Source organism: Cervus elaphus, chromosome 15 (assembly GCF_910594005.1).
Source record: "Cervus elaphus chromosome 15, mCerEla1.1, whole genome shotgun sequence".
Taxonomy (NCBI): domain Eukaryota; kingdom Metazoa; phylum Chordata; class Mammalia; order Artiodactyla; family Cervidae; genus Cervus; species Cervus elaphus.
The window spans coordinates 8,377,591-8,397,884 of NC_057829.1; the positions used below are offsets into that span (position 1 = coordinate 8,377,591).

The window sequence follows — 20,294 nt, forward strand, 5'->3', positions numbered from 1 at the left end:
AAGTCCCTTGGTTCCAAACTTTACCCATGAAATAATAGGTTCTTACTCAGAATTCCTCAATGCATATTTTTCTTCATTTCAAGTTATGTGACATATTGGTGAACAAAACAAAGCCCTGCTTGTTCAGATAACAAGTCTGGGAAAGGAGAAGTGCTTTCTTGGAGAACATTAACAGAGTCTGCATATTTTAACATTCAACACTCAAAGTGTGTGGGAGAAAAGCAAGATAATGCTTGTTTGAGTTAAATATTAATTAGAAAGTAAATGACTCAGTAAGATTGAGTGCATTGGTTTATCTCATCTAGAAAATGGAGGGTGGGGGGATACCATATCATTCACGGATACCATTATTGTATATATTTCAGCTTTTCTTATGCTTCACATTTGCCCACCATAAATTTCCCTGTGCACTGTAGGATTTGGTTTATTTCATTTTCTTCTATAGGCTAGAAGAAAAAAGTAAATTCAGGGAACTTTTGCTTGTAATTTGTCAAGGCTCATGAGACACTCTGTGAAAAGGGAAAACCATGGACTTTGAATTCAAAAGGCCAGAACTTTCTACTGGACAAGATGTTTTGAAGACTCAGTGTCCTTATTTTACTAAAAGAAATTATTTCTAAAAGAAGAGATTACATCTTCATAGCTGGGTTGATGTGTGCAATCAATGAGATGCTCTCTGAGAAGTTACTTTTTAAGTTGGTGAATGTCCCATAGACAGAAATTAAAATTTTAAAAATATTGAATATAAAAATTCTATGAGAAAAACTGTTATACCACATTCAAAATCTCACTTGCTGAACAGGTCATAAAACAAATTGTATTTCTATGGCCAGATTGTGAAGCAAATTGAGGCTCTTTGGAAGACAGAACTGTTATAATAAAAAATCTCTGCTATGACCACAAAATCAAACATGCTATAAATTATTTTCACATACTTTTCCCTCCCCTGCACACTGAGCCAATACACTTCTAAACTCTCAGTGTGACATTTAAAAGACACTCGGGTCCACTCCTGTGTAGCACAGGGCACTCCACTCAGCGCTCTGTGGTGACCTCAATGGGAAGGAAATCCAGAAAAGAGGGGATATGTGTGTATGTACAGCTGATTCACTTTGCTTGGCAGCAGAAACGGACACAGCATTGTGAAGCAACTATCCTCCAATTTAAAAAAAGACACTTGGGTCCAATGTGGCTGAAGAAATGGAAATTGGGACTGGGAAGAAATTATCTAGTAAAATAATGAAGAACTAAACTCATTCAGTGTATCCATAGGTCAGGTCCTTATTTAAGTTCTGTTCTGTGACCATTTCTCCATCTTTAAGTTTAGATTAATGTAAAGTGTGTGATTATCAAATGGATGTTTAGCAATTAGGAAATGGGAAGTGTAATGGGACAGATTATTGTTGTATTAAGTATTTCTTCCCAGAAGTTAAATCTGGTGATGTCTAGGAGATTCAGGGTCATCTCCCATGGCAAGTAGCTGGGGCTAGATGACCTGCGTATTCCTTTCGGCTCACATTCTAGGATTCCGTTCCAGAGAACTAGTGTAGGGTGGAGGAAGGGCTGAGAAAGACATGTCAATAACACTGAAGCTGTAGGAGAAATTTTGGGGGAAAAAATTCCACTGTGACCTTCTAAAAATGACATTCATTCAAAAACTTTTTAAAAAGCTTTCTCCGACAGTGTTTCATTTGGCCACAAAATGGCCCTTGACTAATCAGCTGGCAGAGAGCAATGATAGTTTAGATTTCTAGTCTGAAGAAAAATGGTCTGAAAGTCTTCATCATTACATGTATTATGTGTATTACGGTGTTAGAAGGGGCACTAAAGAAGCTGAATCTTCAGCAAGAGCTCATAGACTGAGCCCTCACTCACAGCTTGTGTTTCCAACATGCAGTGCACGCTGGCCTGCATGAAGTCCAAATGTCCATGGACGTGAACTGCTTTGAGCTTAGCAGTGACCATACAGTAAGTCCCCTACGTATGAGCCTTCAAGGTGCGAATTTCAAAAATGCAAACATGCATGCAGCCACTGTATGCTGGCTATTGTGCTGTATTACTGTACTTTCCAAGGTGCAGTCCTGTAAGAGTAAAAATGTCTTCTTTATTTTTTGTGTTTGTTTCTTGTGTATCATTTGTGTGAAAAGTATTGTATGCCTATTACAGTACAGTACGGGATAGCTGGTTATGTTAGTTGGGTACCTAGGCTAACTTTGTTGCACTTATGAATGAACTGAACTTACAGATGCTGTCTTAGAATGGAACTTGTTCACATGTAGGGAACTTACTATATCTGATGGCCTCCTCCTCTTGTGGACCTGAGCAATTCAGGAACAAGCTTACTTGTGACTTCAGAAGGAAATGCGTTTTATACAATAATAGTCCAATACACACCCCAAACTGTACATTACACCTGAAACTTGAAAAACATTGTTTTTGTTCAGTAGCCCAGGTGTGTCCGACTCTTTCTGACCCCATGGACATCCATGGCATGCCAGGCCTCCCTGTCCCTCACTATCTCTCAGAGTTGACCCAAGTTCATGTTCATTGCATCGGTGATGCTGTCCAGCCATCTCATCCTCTGACGCCTTCTTCTCCTTCTATGCCTAATTATCCTCCACTCCACAAGCAGGGTAGTTTAAGGATAATCTAAACTTCTCTCTGGCAGCCCCTTCAGGAGACCTCACTGCTTGGCATATAGAAACACCATCCCCAAATGCCTGGCATGTCAGGCTGATGAAGGCTGTGACCATTTCAAGACTTAGTTCAAATAAACATCTAGTAAAGTTATTGTAAATCATTATTGGTGGGTGAGATGGTTAGATAGTATCGCTGACTCAATGGACATGAACTTGAGCAAATTCTGGGAGATAGTGGAGGACAGGGAAGCCTGGCATGCTGACGCCCATGGGATCGCAAAGAGTTGGACACAACTTAGTGACAGAACAACAACAATTAGTGGGTAACACTAAGCATAATAATGTTGATGATATTTGGGGTTTTCTGTGGAATCCAATTAGCCAGTCCCTGGGACAACTCACATCAGATAAAGAGGAACTTGGAGGGCCAGGAAGCCCGATCTTAAACATGTTGTGCATTAGGGCTTTCATGTGCCTATTCTTGCTGGAAGGCTGTAAACAAGCTGACATTCTTCCAGTGCAGACTTACTGCTGCAGGGAATCCATTTTAATGCATCCTTTGAAGTCCCCTTCACATAATGGCTCAGCGCCTCCATCATTTCCTCCAATTTCTCCATAAACAGCCTGTACCCTAGTTTCAGTCCCATCACTCTTCACTTGAAATGGGACTGTGGGTGGCTGACTGCCCCATGACCAATCTCTCCTCTATACTTCCCCAAGGCCGCAGGGGAATGTTTCTTAAGTGCAACATTCTCTCTGTTCCTTGGGACTTAAAAATACCTGTTACCTATCTGTTACCTACAGAATGAAGTTCGAATGTCTCCATAGGCGTCAACTTCCCACTCCAGCAGGCCTGCCCTGTGCCTCCCCTCTCCCCTCCAGGATCTTAGTCCCACTTCCCAGCCAGGAGGGCACCTCCTCCACTCTTGTTTGCCCGCCCTTCCTTTCTCACAGGCCTTCTCCTTTGGCTTCCCAGTTTTCCCCAGAGAATGTCACCTCTACCTCTACCATTAAAGCAAGCATGCCTTTGCTAACCAGCCCCAAAGGATAGCCACACTCCTGTGCTTGTCAGGGAGAGTGTGTTAAAATTCACTGCCGCTCAATACACAGTCATTGTCAGAACTAGATGGAGAGCCTACCTTCCTGGTGGTCCAGTGGTTAAGATGCTGCACTTCTGTTGCAGGGGACACAGGTTTGATCCTTGATCTGGGAACTAAGATCCCAATTTTTTTGGCTGCACCAAAAAATTAATTAAAAACTAAGTGGAGAGACATGGTCCATATCAGGGAGTTCCTGAAAGATGTGAGGTCCTCCCAGTCCTCCTGCGTCTCCAGAATCTGCCCTTGGGTGACACCAGACCTCTGGAGAGCCCCATGCCTAAAACTGAATTATTTTGGCCACCTATAGAAATTTTTCTTTATTGTACTTTAATCCTATCAGAACAGCTGTGGAACCTCATATTGTACTTGTGCAATGCTGATAGGGACAGTGGACACCATACTGTACAGTTTTCTTTCTGTGATGGCCTGGGGATGTCGTCTCTCTGCTGTCTTCAACAGAAATAGCTGTGATCCTCCCAAGCAATTATTTTCATTTTGTCTTAAGGACATGAGAAACTCCTCATTATCTTTCTATACTGGTTGGTAGAAAGCCTGAGTGAAATCAGTGGTCCTCTTTTAGTAAATTTATTGCACATCATAGAAGGAAGTGAAGGTTTCTTGACATTCTTTTGGCCCTGTTATGTTTCTCCTGTCCTCATCTTCAGTTAAAATTTCGTCATTTGCTTTTGTACTGTGTATGCCTTTTAAGACTGACTTCATATCTTTTTGGAATTAAGTATGAATAAATAAGCCAGAACTGACCTGTCCCTGGTAAAGATGACCAGTGGTGCTTAAAGGGAGGCAGTGTTTGCACCTTTGGAAATGAGGAAAGGGAGGAGGAAATGGTTAGGTAGTCAGGAGAGGCCTGTCTGGCATAGCTGCAGCCTTAATGGCTGCCCTGCATTTTGACTGCACTCGGGAAATTCATGTGTATCCTGTGTGCAAGATATCTGGGATCTACTGGACACATTTTCAGTTCAAAGACTCAATTTTCACAGCTTTCATGAGGCACAGTCATTTATCAGAATGAAAAAATTCCAAGATACTCTGAAAATTCATTTTTAAAATACTTATTGAATGCTTTCCATGTCCCACTGACTTAGACTATGAGAACACAGCCACATAAAAGATGCCAAGAGCTTGATTCAGTGGAAACTCCAGAGACAGTCCTCTGGAAAAGGTCAAGTGTGGGGGCAACTGACCTCCAGCCTTCCCTCTGAAGGAAACATGCTCTAAACCCAGGGAGACTCTCTGAGAAGAACATGGGCCTGATTTGCATGTGAACAGCAAAATTAGTGCCTTTGCAGAAACGACTGGGTTTCATCATTCTTGTATTCTTTTACAGTGTGATCCTGACTACAGTAAATCCCTTACATACAAACAAATTCCATTCCAAGAGCATGTTCGTAAGTTCAATTTGTTCCTAAGTCCAATAAAGTTAGCCTAGGTACCCAACTGACACAATTGGCTATATAGTACTGTACTGTAATAGGTCTATAATACTTTTCACACAAATAATGCATTAAAAACAAACACAAGAAATAAAGAAAACATTTTTAATCTTACAGGACAGCACCTTGAAAAGTACAGTAGTACAGAACAACAGCTGGCATACAGGGGCTGGCATCAAGCGAACAGACAAGAAGAGCTGCTGAATGGAGGAGGGAGAGGAAGTGGGAGATGGTAGAGCTGAAGCCCTACCTGACCTGGGTGTTTGTTAAAAGCCGTGGGCAGTTACGACTGCTTAGCAGTCCTTCACAGAAAACCCCTTCCTCAGCCGGTCCTCTGACCAGTGTAGATATGAGCTCTTGCTTCTCACAAAGGATGCTGCTAAGTTATTTTCTTCAGATAGTAGAAATCCGAGTTATACATTGTCTTCATGTGCTCATGAGTACACGCACACCCCCCTTCCAGTCTGATGTAAAACAGACAAACAGCGCTGACCTCAGCCCAACATGATCAATGCCTAACCTGGATGGAGAAGGAAGGAAGGAAGCGGAAACTGGAAAAAACCCTCAGGGCACGTCATTTACACAGTTTTGCTAATCTATTTGAGGTGAAGTTCCCCCTTTTATGCTTCTCCTTTGTAAGGTCTATTTCTATGAATTGTCTTACTTCTTTCATTGAAAGAGCATTTCTCCCAAAATCATATAATTAACCAGTGTTGTTGGTGTGCCACTGAGAGGGGGAGACTTCCCTGGACTCCAGTGCCCCCAGGCCTGGGGTTCCAGTGGGCAGCTCAGTTAGGACTTGGAGGTCATTATTCACTCTGGGTGCCCCCAACATGTGGTCTGAGTTACTCACTGATTGTGGTTCACCTGTGTTGTTTCTATACATCTTGCCCAGCAGGAATAAAAGTTTCATATTACAGAATGAGCAAAGAGATCCCTGAAATGTTTAATAGAGAATGCTTTTCAGCTCAGACCCAAAGGGGTGAGGTCTTGGAGAAAGACAAATGGAATCCTAAGACCCGGGATCAGCCCTTCACTGTTTCACTTTATGTTACAACAACCTGCATCTTCTCTTCTTCCTTATCTTGATTTCTAGTTCATAGGCTGTTATCATGACAGTTCTGTGTGTACATTTTTATTTGAAGGTTGCAGTTTTTCATCTCTGATCTATTATGACCATCTCACTCATGGGTACTATAGAGAGACTTAGTTTAAACATCACCTGTCTTTGTCTTCCTCCTGAAATGTAACAGAAGCTATTGCATACCCTGTGGATTTTCTCAATAAGGTATCTGTTGTCTGTATGGCTCTAGTAGTAAAAACCCACCTGCCAATGCAGGAGACATAAGAGATGCGGGGGTCAGGAGATTCCCTGGAGAAGGGCATGGCAACCCATTCCAGTATTCTTGCCTGGAGCCTAGCGGGCTACAGTCCATAGGGTCACAAAGAGTCAGATACAGCTGAAGCGACTTAGCAGGCATGCATGCATGCCTGTTATATAGTGATCTAGATAAGAATTCTTTCATTTGTTCATCCAGCCTTTCCTTCAATCATTCCACCGACCACTTTGTTATCCTACCAAGTACCAGGCATTGTGAATAATGAGATAAGATCCCAGGAAAAGTGAACGGTGTGGAAATGGGTGTGGGGACAGTTTCATGTTTGCATTAAGTTTCAAAATACTTGCTAAAGGAGTCAGACATCCTGCTTCTACTCGTATGAGGTGAGGTGATTATGCCCTTGCACTTGGGCCAAGAAGATCTTCCAGGACACGCTTCCTCATAACACTTCAACATCTGGTTGCTCTCAGACTTGTCCACCTGCTACATTCCTTAGCCTCCTCTTGGCTCAGCCTTGACCTGCAGGTTTCTGGAAAGGGAAACTGAAGGATATAACCATCCTGCATTTCAGCATTAATGTCCATGGCTGCCATGAGACTGTGTCTGTTCTAAGACACACATACACACACATAGACAAAAAAAAAAAAAAAAACCAACAACAACACAGGAAGAGATGAGAATCAAAATGAATATGAATGAATAAATGAGTTAATGATTATAAGATTGGTGACTTATTTGGGGGTACTTGCTTGAACTGAGAACTATACAAATTTTCTGATTTCCAGACTCTCTTTAGCATCTTCCCCTTAGTAAGGGCAAGGGGGAAATCCATTCTAAACAACGATTATCCTATGACTTCTTGTAAACTTCCGTCATGTGTGTTATTGCCAGGAACCTACTGCCAGCAGAGGGAGGTGGAAGCCATCACGGAGGGTGACGAGGACGACAGGGGCTGCTGCTGCTGCAAACCAGGCCACCTGCCCCACCTTCTGTCCTGCAACGCCGCCTTTAACCTCCGCTGGCTCACCTGGGAAATCACACGGACCCAGTACATTCTGGAGGGCTACAGCATCATGGACAACAACGCAGCCACCATGCTGCAGGTTTTTGATCTCCGAAGGATCCTTATCAGATACTATATCAAGGTATTGCTCCAGGTCCCAGATGTGTGTCTTGAGTAGTAACGCTGGGCTGGCTCAAAAGACTCCTGGAGAGCTTTGTAAAGAGTTTAAGAAGCTTCTCCTGAGCGTCTGAAGCAGAGGCTTAGTTCAGTTTCAGAACTGCTGGTTTTGTGAAAAAGCCTCAGAGGTTTGGATTGGCCTGAGGTTTTGTGCCCTACCTCCAGGCTGTGGACCAGTACCTCCTGTCAGATCAGTGGTGGGATTAGATTAAAAATAAAGTGCACAGTAAATGTAATGCACTTGAATTAACCCAAAGCCATGCCTCCTACCCCCAGTCCGTGGAAAAATTATCTTTCACGAAACTGGTCCTTGGTGCCTAAAAGGTTGGGGACTGCTGTTCTAAGCCTGGAAACTAATAAGCAGTCTATTTTCTTACCTAGATCTTTTTCTTCACTATTTTTTAAAATTATGGCTTCCCAGGTGGCTCAGTGGTAAAGAATCTGCCTGCCAATGCAGGGGATGTGGGTTCCGTCCCTAGGTCAGGAAGAGCCCCTGGAGAAGAGAATAGCAACACACTCCAGTATTCTTGCCTGGGAAATCCCATAGACAGAGGGGCCTGGTGGGCTTCTGTCCATGGGGTCGCAAAAGAGTTGGACATGACTTATCAACTGAATAACAACAACAAAAGTCACATAATATAAAACACACTATTTTGATCATATTTAACTGTACAGTTTAGTGGCATTAAGTATATTCACATTATTGTGTGGCTCTCACCATCATCCATCTCCCGAATTTTCACTTTCCTAAACTGAAACTCTTTACTTTTAACACAGCATGAGTCATTAGTAATGATGGTACTGATAAATGGAAACATCCTGGAAATATGACCAAGCCTAAACTTTCATGAATTATAAGTATTAATTTAAAGGCTCTGCAAATTTCTACTTTTTAGAACCAGAATGAATTTTTTAAGCTCATGATAAAACTGCAAAAATAGCTAAATGATCCCATCAGGATTAGCTATGGCAGCCTTTTCTTTTCACTCATGTGGGGACTAGCACATTTTTTTCAGTTACTGAGTACCTGCATCTGTCCAACCTGTACTCAACATCAGAACAGGTCCTGGTTTGGAATATGTCTCCTGGAGGACAAGTGTGAGACTTGACCAAGATGCAGAGTGACAATCGGGGTGAAAGTGTTTTCTAAAGGGTTAGGACAGGCAGAGGCAGTTGTGTCTGAGGATGTCTATGATGGCTTCTCTTCTGAGGGGCTACTTTGCATGGTGCAAACCCTACATAGTCTTTAAAAGGGTCCACATCTTATGCCATTCAGAATGAAGAAGCTCATCATCTGAGACCCCAAACTCCCTGCGAGCTGAGGCTGAGACAAGTGGTCCAGCAGAAATAAGGAAATACAAAATCAAAAGGTTACACAGGTGCCTGAAATTTTGGGAGTTTCCGTCAACAAAGAAGGATGTTTAGAAATTAGGAGTAACTCCTGTGAGGAGCCTCAGCATCCACAGCAAAAAACAGCTGCTTGAATGTTCAGGAAATAAAATTCAGACTATGAAAGTCAGAAGGGCAAAGAACTCTTAATGATCACACCCCAAGGTGATTGCAACAAGAGACATTGGGGAGACCCTGTTCTGTGGCAGAATATTTTAAACATTGAGTGATTCATGATCACTACCTTCGTGTATGTTAGACAGATGTAAAACTTTATATCCAAACCTCATGCAAAATAATAAATGTCCAACCTCACACAAATTGGGGAAGATTTGGGAAGTGAATCAGGAAGTTGTAATCTTTTGTGTCATGATTCCATGTGTTCCGTTGGTCATTGTATCTGAGGTCCAAAAAGTTTTTCATACAGAGTCAACTTTGGGCAACTCAGTCTATCAGTTGACATTAGGTTTGGCAGTGGATCATGAAATCTCAGTGACTCACACACATGTATTCCTCTCACACATAAACGAAGCTCTGCTCCAAGTTCTCAGGGACCCAGGTTTCTTCCGGCTCCCAGCTCCACCATTTTGAGCGTCAAGACAGGCTTCCCAGGTGGTGCTAGTGGTAATGAACCCACCTGCCAAAGCAGGAGACATAAAAGACACAGGTTTGATCCCTGGGTTGGGAAGATCCCCTGGAGGAGGAAAGGGCAACCCACTCCAGTGTTCTTGCCTGGAAAATCCCATGGACAGAGGAACCTAGTGGTCTACAACCCATGGGATCACAAAGAATCGGATGCAACTGAAGGGACTTAGCACACCCATCCCAAGCCTCAAATGGATGGAAGAAGGAATCCAGGAAGTGAAGGCCAAGGGTGTGCACCAGCTCTTCCTTAAGAAGGTTCCTGAAAGTTGCCACAGAATGCAGCTGCTGTGTCCCATTGGCCAGAATGTTGTCAGATGCCAGCTTCAGGGGGCTCTGGAAAGGTGTTCTGGGAAGCCGTGAACCCAGAGGGAACTTGTGTGTCATGAAGGAAGGAGAAAACTGATGTTAAATGGCAACCAGCTCTCTTTGACACCTCCCTCCAGGAGGAGAGGGTCCCTTGAGGATCTGGTGTAGTTCCTAAGTGGCAACAAGAAGTGGTCATTGCAGGGGAGCTAGATCCAGGGGCTGACTACAGCCATGCGAGGGTCTGGGAGCTTACTCGGAGGGGCAGGTAGAAGTCTAGAGGGGCCAGATTAATGAGCCCAGGGGCCACGTGTCTCCTTGGTGCCTGTATCGCTGATCGTGTTCCTGACGCCGATTGTCTTGCTGTTCACACTGTTCGCTGAACTCAGGGTAAGCAAGGCTGGAGCTAAGAGGCGGGAAGAAGATGCGAGGAGCCTAGGAACTGCAGACACGTTTATTCTCTCCTGGCTGGCACGGCAGCCACAGCACAGCCTCTCTCCTGGCTGACTTGGCAGCCGTAGCAGCCGCCACAGCAGAACCGTAACGGAGCTGTAACGGAGCCATAGCATCAGCTCACATAAAATAACCATGATGTCGCTCCAGCGCAGCAGCGGCCAGGGCTTTCATGGTGAAGCCCACACAGGCGTATCACACACAGGAGCCCAGGCCCAAGCGAGTACCTGGTGACGCACATGCGCAGTGCTGCAAGTGCGCTCCGCGGTTACATCGTCTTTATTTACACAACGTGGGGCGAGAGAGCCTGAACACGCCACCTTGGCTAATTTGCTCGCTCCCCACAGTGCCTCAAGAATAGGGCAAGACAGAGGGGGCGATTCAAGATGGCAGAGCAGAAGGACCTTGGGCTCACCTCCCCTCGTGAGCACAGCAGGAAACAGCTCACCGCTGAACTGCCATCCATACAAAAGCCAGGGGGAATGGGGCAAGACTGTTTGTCTGCCACCCAGAGCCATCCGCTGGATGTCTGACGAGGCTCTGCACCCCGCGCCTTTTCTTTGCCTGTGCACCCTACCCCCCCAGCCCTTGCACGCTGCAGCCCACCCCTCCTCTCTGCTCCCCCCATGCTCACAGCGCCCGGCCCAAACTGAGCTCGCGTGCCAGCTCCTCTCACAATCTGCCCTGGGGCCCAGGCTGGCACTCACACCCCGCCTCCTCTGAAACCCTTTCCCCTTCCCTTCTGGTACCGCCCTGAGCCCAGGAGACATAGACCGCTGCCCCCTCTGTGGCTTCTCAGGCCTTCCTGTGATGACTCACCGCTGAAGGTGCCCACAGGTTTTGAATGAACAAAGAAGGTTCCAGGTAATGTGGAATCCAGAGTCCTGGCCATCCAGTTGGGAAGAATGAGACCCACGTGTAGGCAGGGGTGTGAGGGGTCTGCCCCAGGCATTAGTGGTGAGGATGGAGTTCAGGGCCGAGCCTTGTCTCTGTGAATCTGGCATATGTGTGTGTTCGGTCGCTTCAGTCGTGTCTGACTCTTTGAGACACTATGGACTGTAGCCCACCAGGTTCCTCAGTCCATGGGATTCTGCAGGCAAGAATACTGGAGTGGGTTGCCATGCCTTCCTGCAGGACTTCTTCACCCAGGGATGGAACTTGCATCTTCTGTGTCCTCTGCATTACAGGCAGATTCCTTACCGCTGAGCCGTCAGGGAAGCCCTGTGAATGTGGAGCTCCCCATAAACAGCCTCTCCATGGACCAGACAGACCAGGCCCACGTCACGGGGCCCGCAGGCCTCTGTGAGTGAGCGAGAGCAAAGGGCTGAGGTGCCCTGTCCTGGCCCACCCGCTTGGCTTTTCCAGAAGCCTGGGGGCTCCATGTAGGACCTGCCTTTTGATGTGTCTCTCCCTTCATAGTCCTCCTTTCCTACCTCCTGGAAATGTGCCTCCCAATTCCCTGCATGTTTTCTAAAATGACACTTTGCAAGCTGAAAAACAAATCCAAGATAATGTGCAAATGGTAGAGGGCTGAGGGAGGGCCCCAGAACCTGCTAGATAATAGTGGGCTTGTGGAGACAGTCCCTTGATTCTGTTTTATACGTGCAAGCAGTGATGCCAACACGAGAGCTTTGGGCGGGCAGGAGAGGGGCACAGGGCATGGTTTATGACCCAGCAGGACAGCAGGCAGGGGCAGATCTGTAGCATCAGGCTCCCCCAGCTAGCCAGGTGATTGTAGATCGCCATGTCCTACCAGAAATTCCCGTTCTGTGTGCCTGGGAAGTACCTATGTTTTAAAATAAGTTCCCTAGGTGATTTATGGCAGAAAGCAAAGAGGAACTAAGGAGGCTCTTGATGAAAGTGAGAGAGGAGAGTGAAAAAGCTGGCTTAAAACTCAGCATTCAAAAAACTAAGATCTGGTCCCATCACTTCGTGGCAAATAGATGGGGAAACAATGGAAACAGTGACAGACTTTATTTTCTTGGGCTCCAAAGTCAGTGCAGATGGTGACTGCAGCAATGGAATTAAAAGACACCTGCTTCATGGAAGAAAAGTTATGACCAACCTAGACAGTATATTAAAAAGCAGAGGCATTCCTTTGCCGACAAAGGTCTGTATAGTCAAAGCTATGTTTTTTCCAGTAGTCATGTATGGATGTGAGAGTTGGACCATAAAGAAAGCTGAGCACTGGAGAATTGATGTTTTTGAACTATGGTGATGGAGAAGACTCTTGAGAGTCCCTTGGACTGCAAGGCGATCAAACCAGTCAATCCTAAAGGAAATAAGTCCTGAACATTTATTGGAAAGACTGATGCTGAAGCTGAAGCTCTAATACTTTTGCCACCTGATGCAAATAGCTGACTCATTGGAAAAGACCCTGATGCTGGGACTGATTGAGGGCAGGGGGAGAAGAGGATGACAGAGAATGAGATGACATCACCAACTCAGTGGACATGAATTTGAGCAAGCTCTGGGAGACGGTGAAGGACAAGGAAGCCTGGCATGCTGCAGTCCATGGGGTCACAAAGAGTCAGACATGACTGGGCAACTGAACTGAACTGAGGTGATTTGATATGCAACTAAGCATGGGGACCACTACAGATGTTTGTGCTCAGCAGAAGAGATGTTTTGTAACTGTCAGTCAGCGCTCAGGAGACACTGAGATTAGTGGCAGGTGGAGCTCACACCGGTACCTCCTGGTAATTCACATCAGCACCAAGAAGGCCTGTTCACATGAGACTTTCTCCAGACATCACCCTTGGTGCCTTCCTGCCCTTTGGGGACGGGCAGCTCAGAAACTGTGCTCACCTCCCTGGTACAGTCAGTTAAAGGAAATTTCAGAAAGGCTGAGTGGCTATTAGGACAGAAGCAGCAGCAGTTTAGGGTAAAAACAAATGGAATATTTTCTTCTTTGGCCTAGGCTCCTCTGCCAACAAAATTGCCAGTTGCCTCTGTAGCCCTGAATCGGTTCAAGTTTCAAGGGTTCGATTTCATTCTTTTTATTATTTTTCATTAGACAGGAAGAAAAACTTGGAACAATTCCTTTACACAAAAGGATTTTTTTTTAATCTCCTAATAAACTGGGTCAGTTCTCCCTGCCTCTATGAATATATTTGAAATCATTTGCTTCCTGATGACTGGAGGTTTTCCCTGGTGCCTCCTCCATCTCTCTTCCATTCATTAGTGTTTCAAACCCTCTTAATCAGCAAGAAATGAGGTTTCTGTGAGGGCCTGGTTTCTCGGCCACTGTTGTTTCTGCCCAACTCTTAGAAAGGAGATGCACTTATCACCTGCCCTGCAGATGATAAGGCCAACATAAGCCCAGCTCCAGGGCATGTTGGCCTGCCTGCCAGGTTCTCTTCCTGGGATGAGCTGTCTGAGAGAATATGCTGATCTACAATTAAAATCAGAAACCAGGAGGGTCCCTGCTGGAGGAGCCAGATATGGCAAATTAATCCAGAGGTGTGTGAGTGTTAGTCACTCAGTCGTGACCGACTCTTTGTGACCCCAGGGACTGCACCCCGCCAGTAGCCTCTGTCCGTGGAATTCTCCCAGCAAGAATACTGGAGTGGGTAGTCATTCACTTCTCCATGGGATCTTCCTGACCCAAGGATCGAACTTGGGTCTCCTGCACTGCAGGCAGATTCTTTACCATCTGAACCACCAAGGAAGCCCTAATTCAGAGGAAGTCCTTGCTTTCAAGTTGGATCAAGTTGTACACCATCAATTCATGTCACCATCCTGACCTAGCTTTTCTTGTTATGGGATCCGTTTCATCTCGACAGATTCTGAAGGATTTCACATTGTTCATTGACAGCATCTCTGCCTAAATAAAGCAGGATGGAGTACGGTTTGCAGCCAGTTCAAGTAGTTCTGTTTCCCCACAGTGAAAGGATGTGGGAAAGCCCAGCAGTGGGCTGGGCTTCCACTCAGAAGCCAACTCTGTAAGATTTTGCCAGAACTAGAGAAACGAGTTTGAATCCCTGGGATTCAAAGCCCTCGTTAACTACTCTGACCTCATCAGTGAAGGGGTTATTTTCATTCATCCCTAGAAATGAATGAAAAGGTTAGTGTTGCGCCTTCCATTTTTTGTTTGTTATTTCTGTCTGGTACACGTGATCAGTACATATTGAGGGAAAACTAGACCAGATGTTTGCTTGTGTCAGATGTTTAGACAGACCAGATTTCTTTCTTCCCTTCACAATTGTCAGCTGAGAAGCTGTGCCTTTGGTCATGGTCACGTTTCCTCTTTGGCTTGCAACTTTGGATGGAATGCTTAGCAGGTTTAAGTGGTCCTGCCAGCTGGTGGGCAATAGGACACCCTCCATATTCTTGATTTATGTACTTGAATATCAGATGTGTACTCTGGTGACCATGAGAGGTTTGGCTGTCTCCTGCCTCCTGATCCCCCGCTCCAAACCTCTCCTGGGCTCTGCTCCCCAACCTGAGCCTCAAGCTTGCTGGGTAGGTAAGTCAGAGATGCCAAAGATATGATGATGATTGTGCTTTTGCACACATCCCACATGCCAGGCCAGGTGCTAAGTGCTTCAGATGCATTATCTCATTTTAAACCTCAAAACAGTGATGAAAAATGGCCATGATTAAGCACGTCTTTCTTTTGCATGTCTGCTTTAAGCTTCCCCTGGCCTCTTCCTCATTTCTTTTCTCCTTCCCTCCTTCTCTCCCTCCTTCCTTCCATTGAAGGGGTTTTCTAAGGCCAGCAGGGTTGCAGAGGTCAGGGAAACATGTGAACTCCGCTGCAAACTTCGTGTTTCTTGCTTCCTCAGTTGGGGGTCAGGTGGATGATGGAGCCTAATAGAGATCGTGCCCCAAAGAAGGAAGGAGGACCACACACCATGAGCCACAGATGAAACTTCCCCAATGAGCGGGCTGCCCTCAGTCCTAAGAGCAGACAGAAGCTGAGTCAGGCATCTGCTGTGGTTTTGCCCGAATCCAGAGACCACGTGTGTCTGTCCACTTAGCTGTTCAAACTGCTACAGTAACCTGAAATCACACACCTCACAACCTCCAACCTTGGCAGTGTGGATTTCACATCCCAACCAAAGAGAAGAAGAGGAGGAGAGCTGGGGGGCTAGAAAAGGCCCCTCTGCCCACTCACCTCCATAGATTCCCATTGCCTAAGCCCTGTTCACATCCACCCCACATGTGTTACTTTCTGTCTTCTCGCCTGGTAAGAATGCCTTTGATAATCAGAGGAGTCCATTGGTGAAATGTTTGATTTTATATCACTGCCTCCTTGCATGGAAGGCTGTCCCTCCTCCTTCTCATCACTCTTAATTCGCAGGTAGGATGCTAACTGTGTTCCCTGGTCTGCCTTAGCCCCAGTGACACCAGCCACATGCCTTTTCTTATGATGATGAAGAGTGAAGCTGGAAAGGACTCATCCACAGATACTCCCTTCTATTCCTGACATGCCCATGGCAGACTTAGGTTGTGTTTTTCTCTGTCATGTGTTTACTTCTCCAGGCTGGATGCTAGCCTTCTTGAATGATGAACTCATTCGAAAACTACAAGATGGCTTTCAATAAATCTGTAGCTCAGAATCATAAAGCCCGAGCGTGGCATTTTCCCCAATTGGACTCATAAGTGGAGTGTCTGATGGAGGAGGAAACTTCGGGGTTATTTTTGAAGACATCTCAGATGTCCACTGTCTGGGTACCCAGGATTACTTCTGTGTGTGTGTGTGTGTGTGAACAATTGTACATCATAAGTACTTTCCATAAGAACCATGTTGCTTTAGCTCATGACACACTCTTGGTCTGAGGCCCTGGACGAGGACCTGCCCTGATTTCTTCTAGCAGCATCAGCCCAGCCCGGCCTTCAGGAAACCCAAGGAACCACAGTGCTTTTTTGTGCCTCTCTCAGAAAGGATGACGCTTTCTCTCTGACTGGCATTCTTTCTCACCACTGAGATTCTGTTCTAGCTAGCATTGAGATTCTGCTAGCATTCTGCTTCACATTTTAGAATGGCTCCAGTGGGTGCATTAAATCTAGCAGGAAATACAAATGATACTGCATGTGGGGATTACACGTGTCATTTGTTCGTGACAGTGATTTACTTTAGGAGATGAAATTTTAAGTCTTTCAGACTTTGGGCTCAAAACCTTTCTTTCTCTCTGCAGAGTATAATATACTATATGGTGACATCCCCCAAACTGTCCTCCTGGATCAAAAACGAATCACTTCTGAAGTCCCTGCAGCCCTTTGCAAAGTGGCATTACATTGAGCGTGACCTTGCGATGTTCAGCATGAACACTGATGATGACTACGTCCCATGTCTCCAGGGAATCACACGAGCCAGCTACTGCAACGTTTATCTGGAGTGGATTCAATACTGTGCCCAGAAAAGGCAAGAGGTGGGTAAGGGAGGTGGGGCTGGAGGAGTTGAATGTAAGTTAGGAAACAAGGAGCCTTGTAAAGACCATCTCTTTCTTATACTCTGCGTGTGTGAGTCACTCAGTCATGTCTGACTCTTTGTGACCCCATGGACTGTAGCCTGCCAGGCTCCTCTGTCCATGGGATCCTCCAGGCAAAAATACTGAAGTGGATAGCCATTTCCTTCTCCAGGGGATCTTCCCAACCCAGGGATCAAACCTGGGTCTCTTGCATTGCCGGCAGATTCTTTACCATCTGAGCCACCAAGGAAGCCCTGGTAGACTACAACAAAATAGAGGAGAGAAAGGACACTAGTATTTGGACAAATGTTTATTTAGCAGTTAAACAGAATGAAATTGAAAAATTCATATATGATGTCTCCAAGAAAAGCACCTTGAAAGTACATTTTCCTTTCTACTGTGCTCAGAGTTGGTACAGTGTTAAGCCTCGATCATGGCTTTAAAACTCTGGACACTTCTTTGTTTAGAGTTTCTTTTTGAGATTTCTGAACAGGTGTATATGGGCTGAAATGCAGAGGATTTACTAAACCTATTGAATTGTGGACAAGCCCATTCTGTTGAGCAATCAGATTGGTCCAAGCTACTTCTATAGTTATGTCTGTGTGTGTGTGTGTATTGTTGCTCACGTGCTGAGGATGCTTTTGAAGATGAATACAGCCTCTTGGAAATGAAAGCAAGGAAAATGACATCTTGTAAAAGGAAGACAAGCAAGCAGGCAGGAGAAGAAAGGGGAGGGAGGCCAGTGGAAGGAGTTTGTTATCTCTGCTTCTCAGGATTTGGAAAGCTTCTCATGATGTGTTGTTGAGGGAGATGGTAGATCCAAGTTGAAAACTGCCTTCTCAGCAGCTGACAAAGAGTGCTGTGTGACCTGGTAAACCAAATTATGACACTCGCCCAGGTCCTTGACCTTTCATGAGTGATTGAAAGCAGGTGGGAGACAGTCGGTGGTAGAGTCGGTCCTCCAGATGCAGCCGGGAGAATGTGTGCTGAGATCTTAACCCATGCAGAGCCTCCACTGGCGGCTGAAATAGTCAAGAATCTATTGCTGATCCTGGCTAACCCCACAATGAGGGCACTCTTCTTTCCTCAGCTAGCTCATAAAAATGAAATAATCTTGCTTTGCTTGCAAATGATATTTTAAGTTCCTTCGGCATCTTCCCCTGCTCCTCTTCTTAAGCTTGGATGAACCACTTCATTTAATTATTGATTGTGGACTTATGGTCAGTTCAGTGTGCTCCTCGTTATAGAGGGAACAGAAAACCTCATTTGCACTTGATTCCTATACTTCTATTTCTGCTGGTCTACCTGCCCCCCTGCATTGGACAGGGTTAAGGTGGGCATTGGATGGGGTTAAGGGGGGGCCTTGGACAAGGTTAAGGTGCAAATTCATTTGGTGGCTCAGACAGTAAAGAATCTGTTTGCAATGCAGGGGACATGGGTTTGATCCCTGGGTCAGGAAGAGCCCCTGGAGAAGAGAATGGCCACCCCCTCCAGTATTCTTGCCTGGAGAACCCCATGCCTAGAGAAGCCTGGTGGGCTACAGTGGATGGGGTCATGAAGAGTCAGACATGACTGAGTGACTTTTACTTTCATTTGACTGTGAGCTCTGACCATCTTCCCGACCCAAGGTGGCGTATTCACAATTCCAGGAAACTAGGCTGACAAGCCTCATGTTAGCCCCTTTATTTCCCTAAAGTAACTTCCCCATTTAAATGTGTTTTTATGTCCAACCTCCAGAGAAACTGCCTCAAAAGCAGAGTTTACCATCCTCTGGGTCACTGTGGGGGGACCCAGGTGACCATGGTGGCTGCCTTGTGGTAAACCTCTGCATTTGTGGTTCTGTGTAAGTGCATGCCAGACCCCACATGAAAGCTGAATGAACATCTTTGCTCTTCCAGCCCTCGAAGCCCCTAGAAAGTGACGAGGACTCTCCTCTGGTGACCCTGTCCTTCGCGCTCTGCATCCTGGGGAGGAGAGCTCTGGGCACCGCAGCTCACAACATGGCTCTCAGGTACCCCGGGAGACAGTTGGCACAGACACCAGTTGACACTTTATGTGCTGGACAGACTTTGGTCCATCATTTTCTTTAAGTTGGACTGCCTCTACTTCTTCCAGAGTGTTCTCTCTCTAATAAATCATGCTGGACCTGTGAGAAGACTTTTTGATCATGGTGATCTTTTGGGGAATTAGATGTGGAAATGGTATTAATAAGGAACAGTCAAAACCCTGGAATTCTAAGCATAGGGCGTTCTATGTTACAAGAGTCTTTGCAAATTTTGGGGGGAGATTAAATGAAATCATGCATATATCAACTGAAAAATCAGTCACAACCTGAAAGCAGCAAATGTTTTATTTGGTGGGAATGTTTAGGACACTGGGCCCAGGGAATGGCATCTGAGCAGCCCTGAGAAGCTGCTCTGAGGAGGCAGAAGAGGGAGTCAGGCTATATACAAGTTGGCAGCAAAGGGGGCAGTAGCCTGAACATCAAAGATTATTGTTAAGTAAGGAAAACCAGATATCAAATTAAGGAATTTAGTGCTCTTCTATGTACGGGAAGATGCAAGAGTCTGGGATTATTAAAGTCATTTCTTTCATATGCACCTCAGCTGTCTGGGGCCAGCATCCTGCATTTTTACAGAGGTATTCTTCTCTTACTTGAATTCCCTTAGGGCTCACCAGCTCACACTTGGGTGCTGGCATGCTAAGTCGCTTCAGTCGTGTCTGACTCTTTGTGAGCCCATGGACTATAGCCCACCAGGCTCCTCTGTCCATGGAATTCTCCAGGCAAGAGTACTAGAGTGGGGTGCCCTGCTCCCCTCCTGAAGGAGGGAATCTTGGCAACACAGGAATCAAACCTGTGTCTCTTATGTCTCCTCCCCTGGCAGGTGAATTCTTTACCACCAGCCCTGCGAGGGCTGTAACCGCTGATGACTATGACTTCCTCAAGTTCCTCATGTAGGGCGTGGCGCTGCTTGTCAGCATGGCTCAGAAATTCATATTTGGAGGGCTGGAATCATGGATAGCTATGACATTTCTTGCACACCATTATGGCAGGAGATATTCCATTTCATACGTATGAAGTGCCTATGATATTCATCAAATTAATGTTCAAAAAAATGTTAGTTCCCCTCCCCTGTTTTTCTTTTTTTCTAGAAAAGGAAATGGTTACTTCTGTGCTTTAGTCCAGAGCCTACTCTGCCCTGACTCTATGGGGCTTTGATGACTGGATGTTGCTTCTCCTGTTTTTTTCAAACTCTCTTTCTGCTGGATTTTGCCCCATTGTATGTTAGTAGCCCAGGTTTCTCTTCTTAAACAACAAAACTATTTTGAGTTTAATTTTCAATTCTCTCCTAGCCTGTTTACCCTCCTTCACCCTCT

At 45.6% G+C, this 20,294-nt stretch overlaps 1 protein-coding gene across 3 annotated transcripts in view; it reads left to right on the forward strand.

Annotated features, from left to right (window-relative positions):
* Window positions 1–20,294, forward strand: part of PCNX2 (pecanex 2) — a 301,990-nt gene that overhangs the window by 242,902 nt on the left and 38,794 nt on the right. For all 3 annotated transcript variants that reach the window (XM_043925987.1, XM_043925989.1, XM_043925988.1), the window contains 3 exons: window positions 7,422–7,675; window positions 16,644–16,877; window positions 18,815–18,927. In XM_043925987.1, the coding sequence (XP_043781922.1) occupies window positions 7,422–7,675; window positions 16,644–16,877; window positions 18,815–18,927 (601 nt within the window). The remainder of the gene's footprint in view (window positions 1–7,421; window positions 7,676–16,643; window positions 16,878–18,814; window positions 18,928–20,294) is intronic.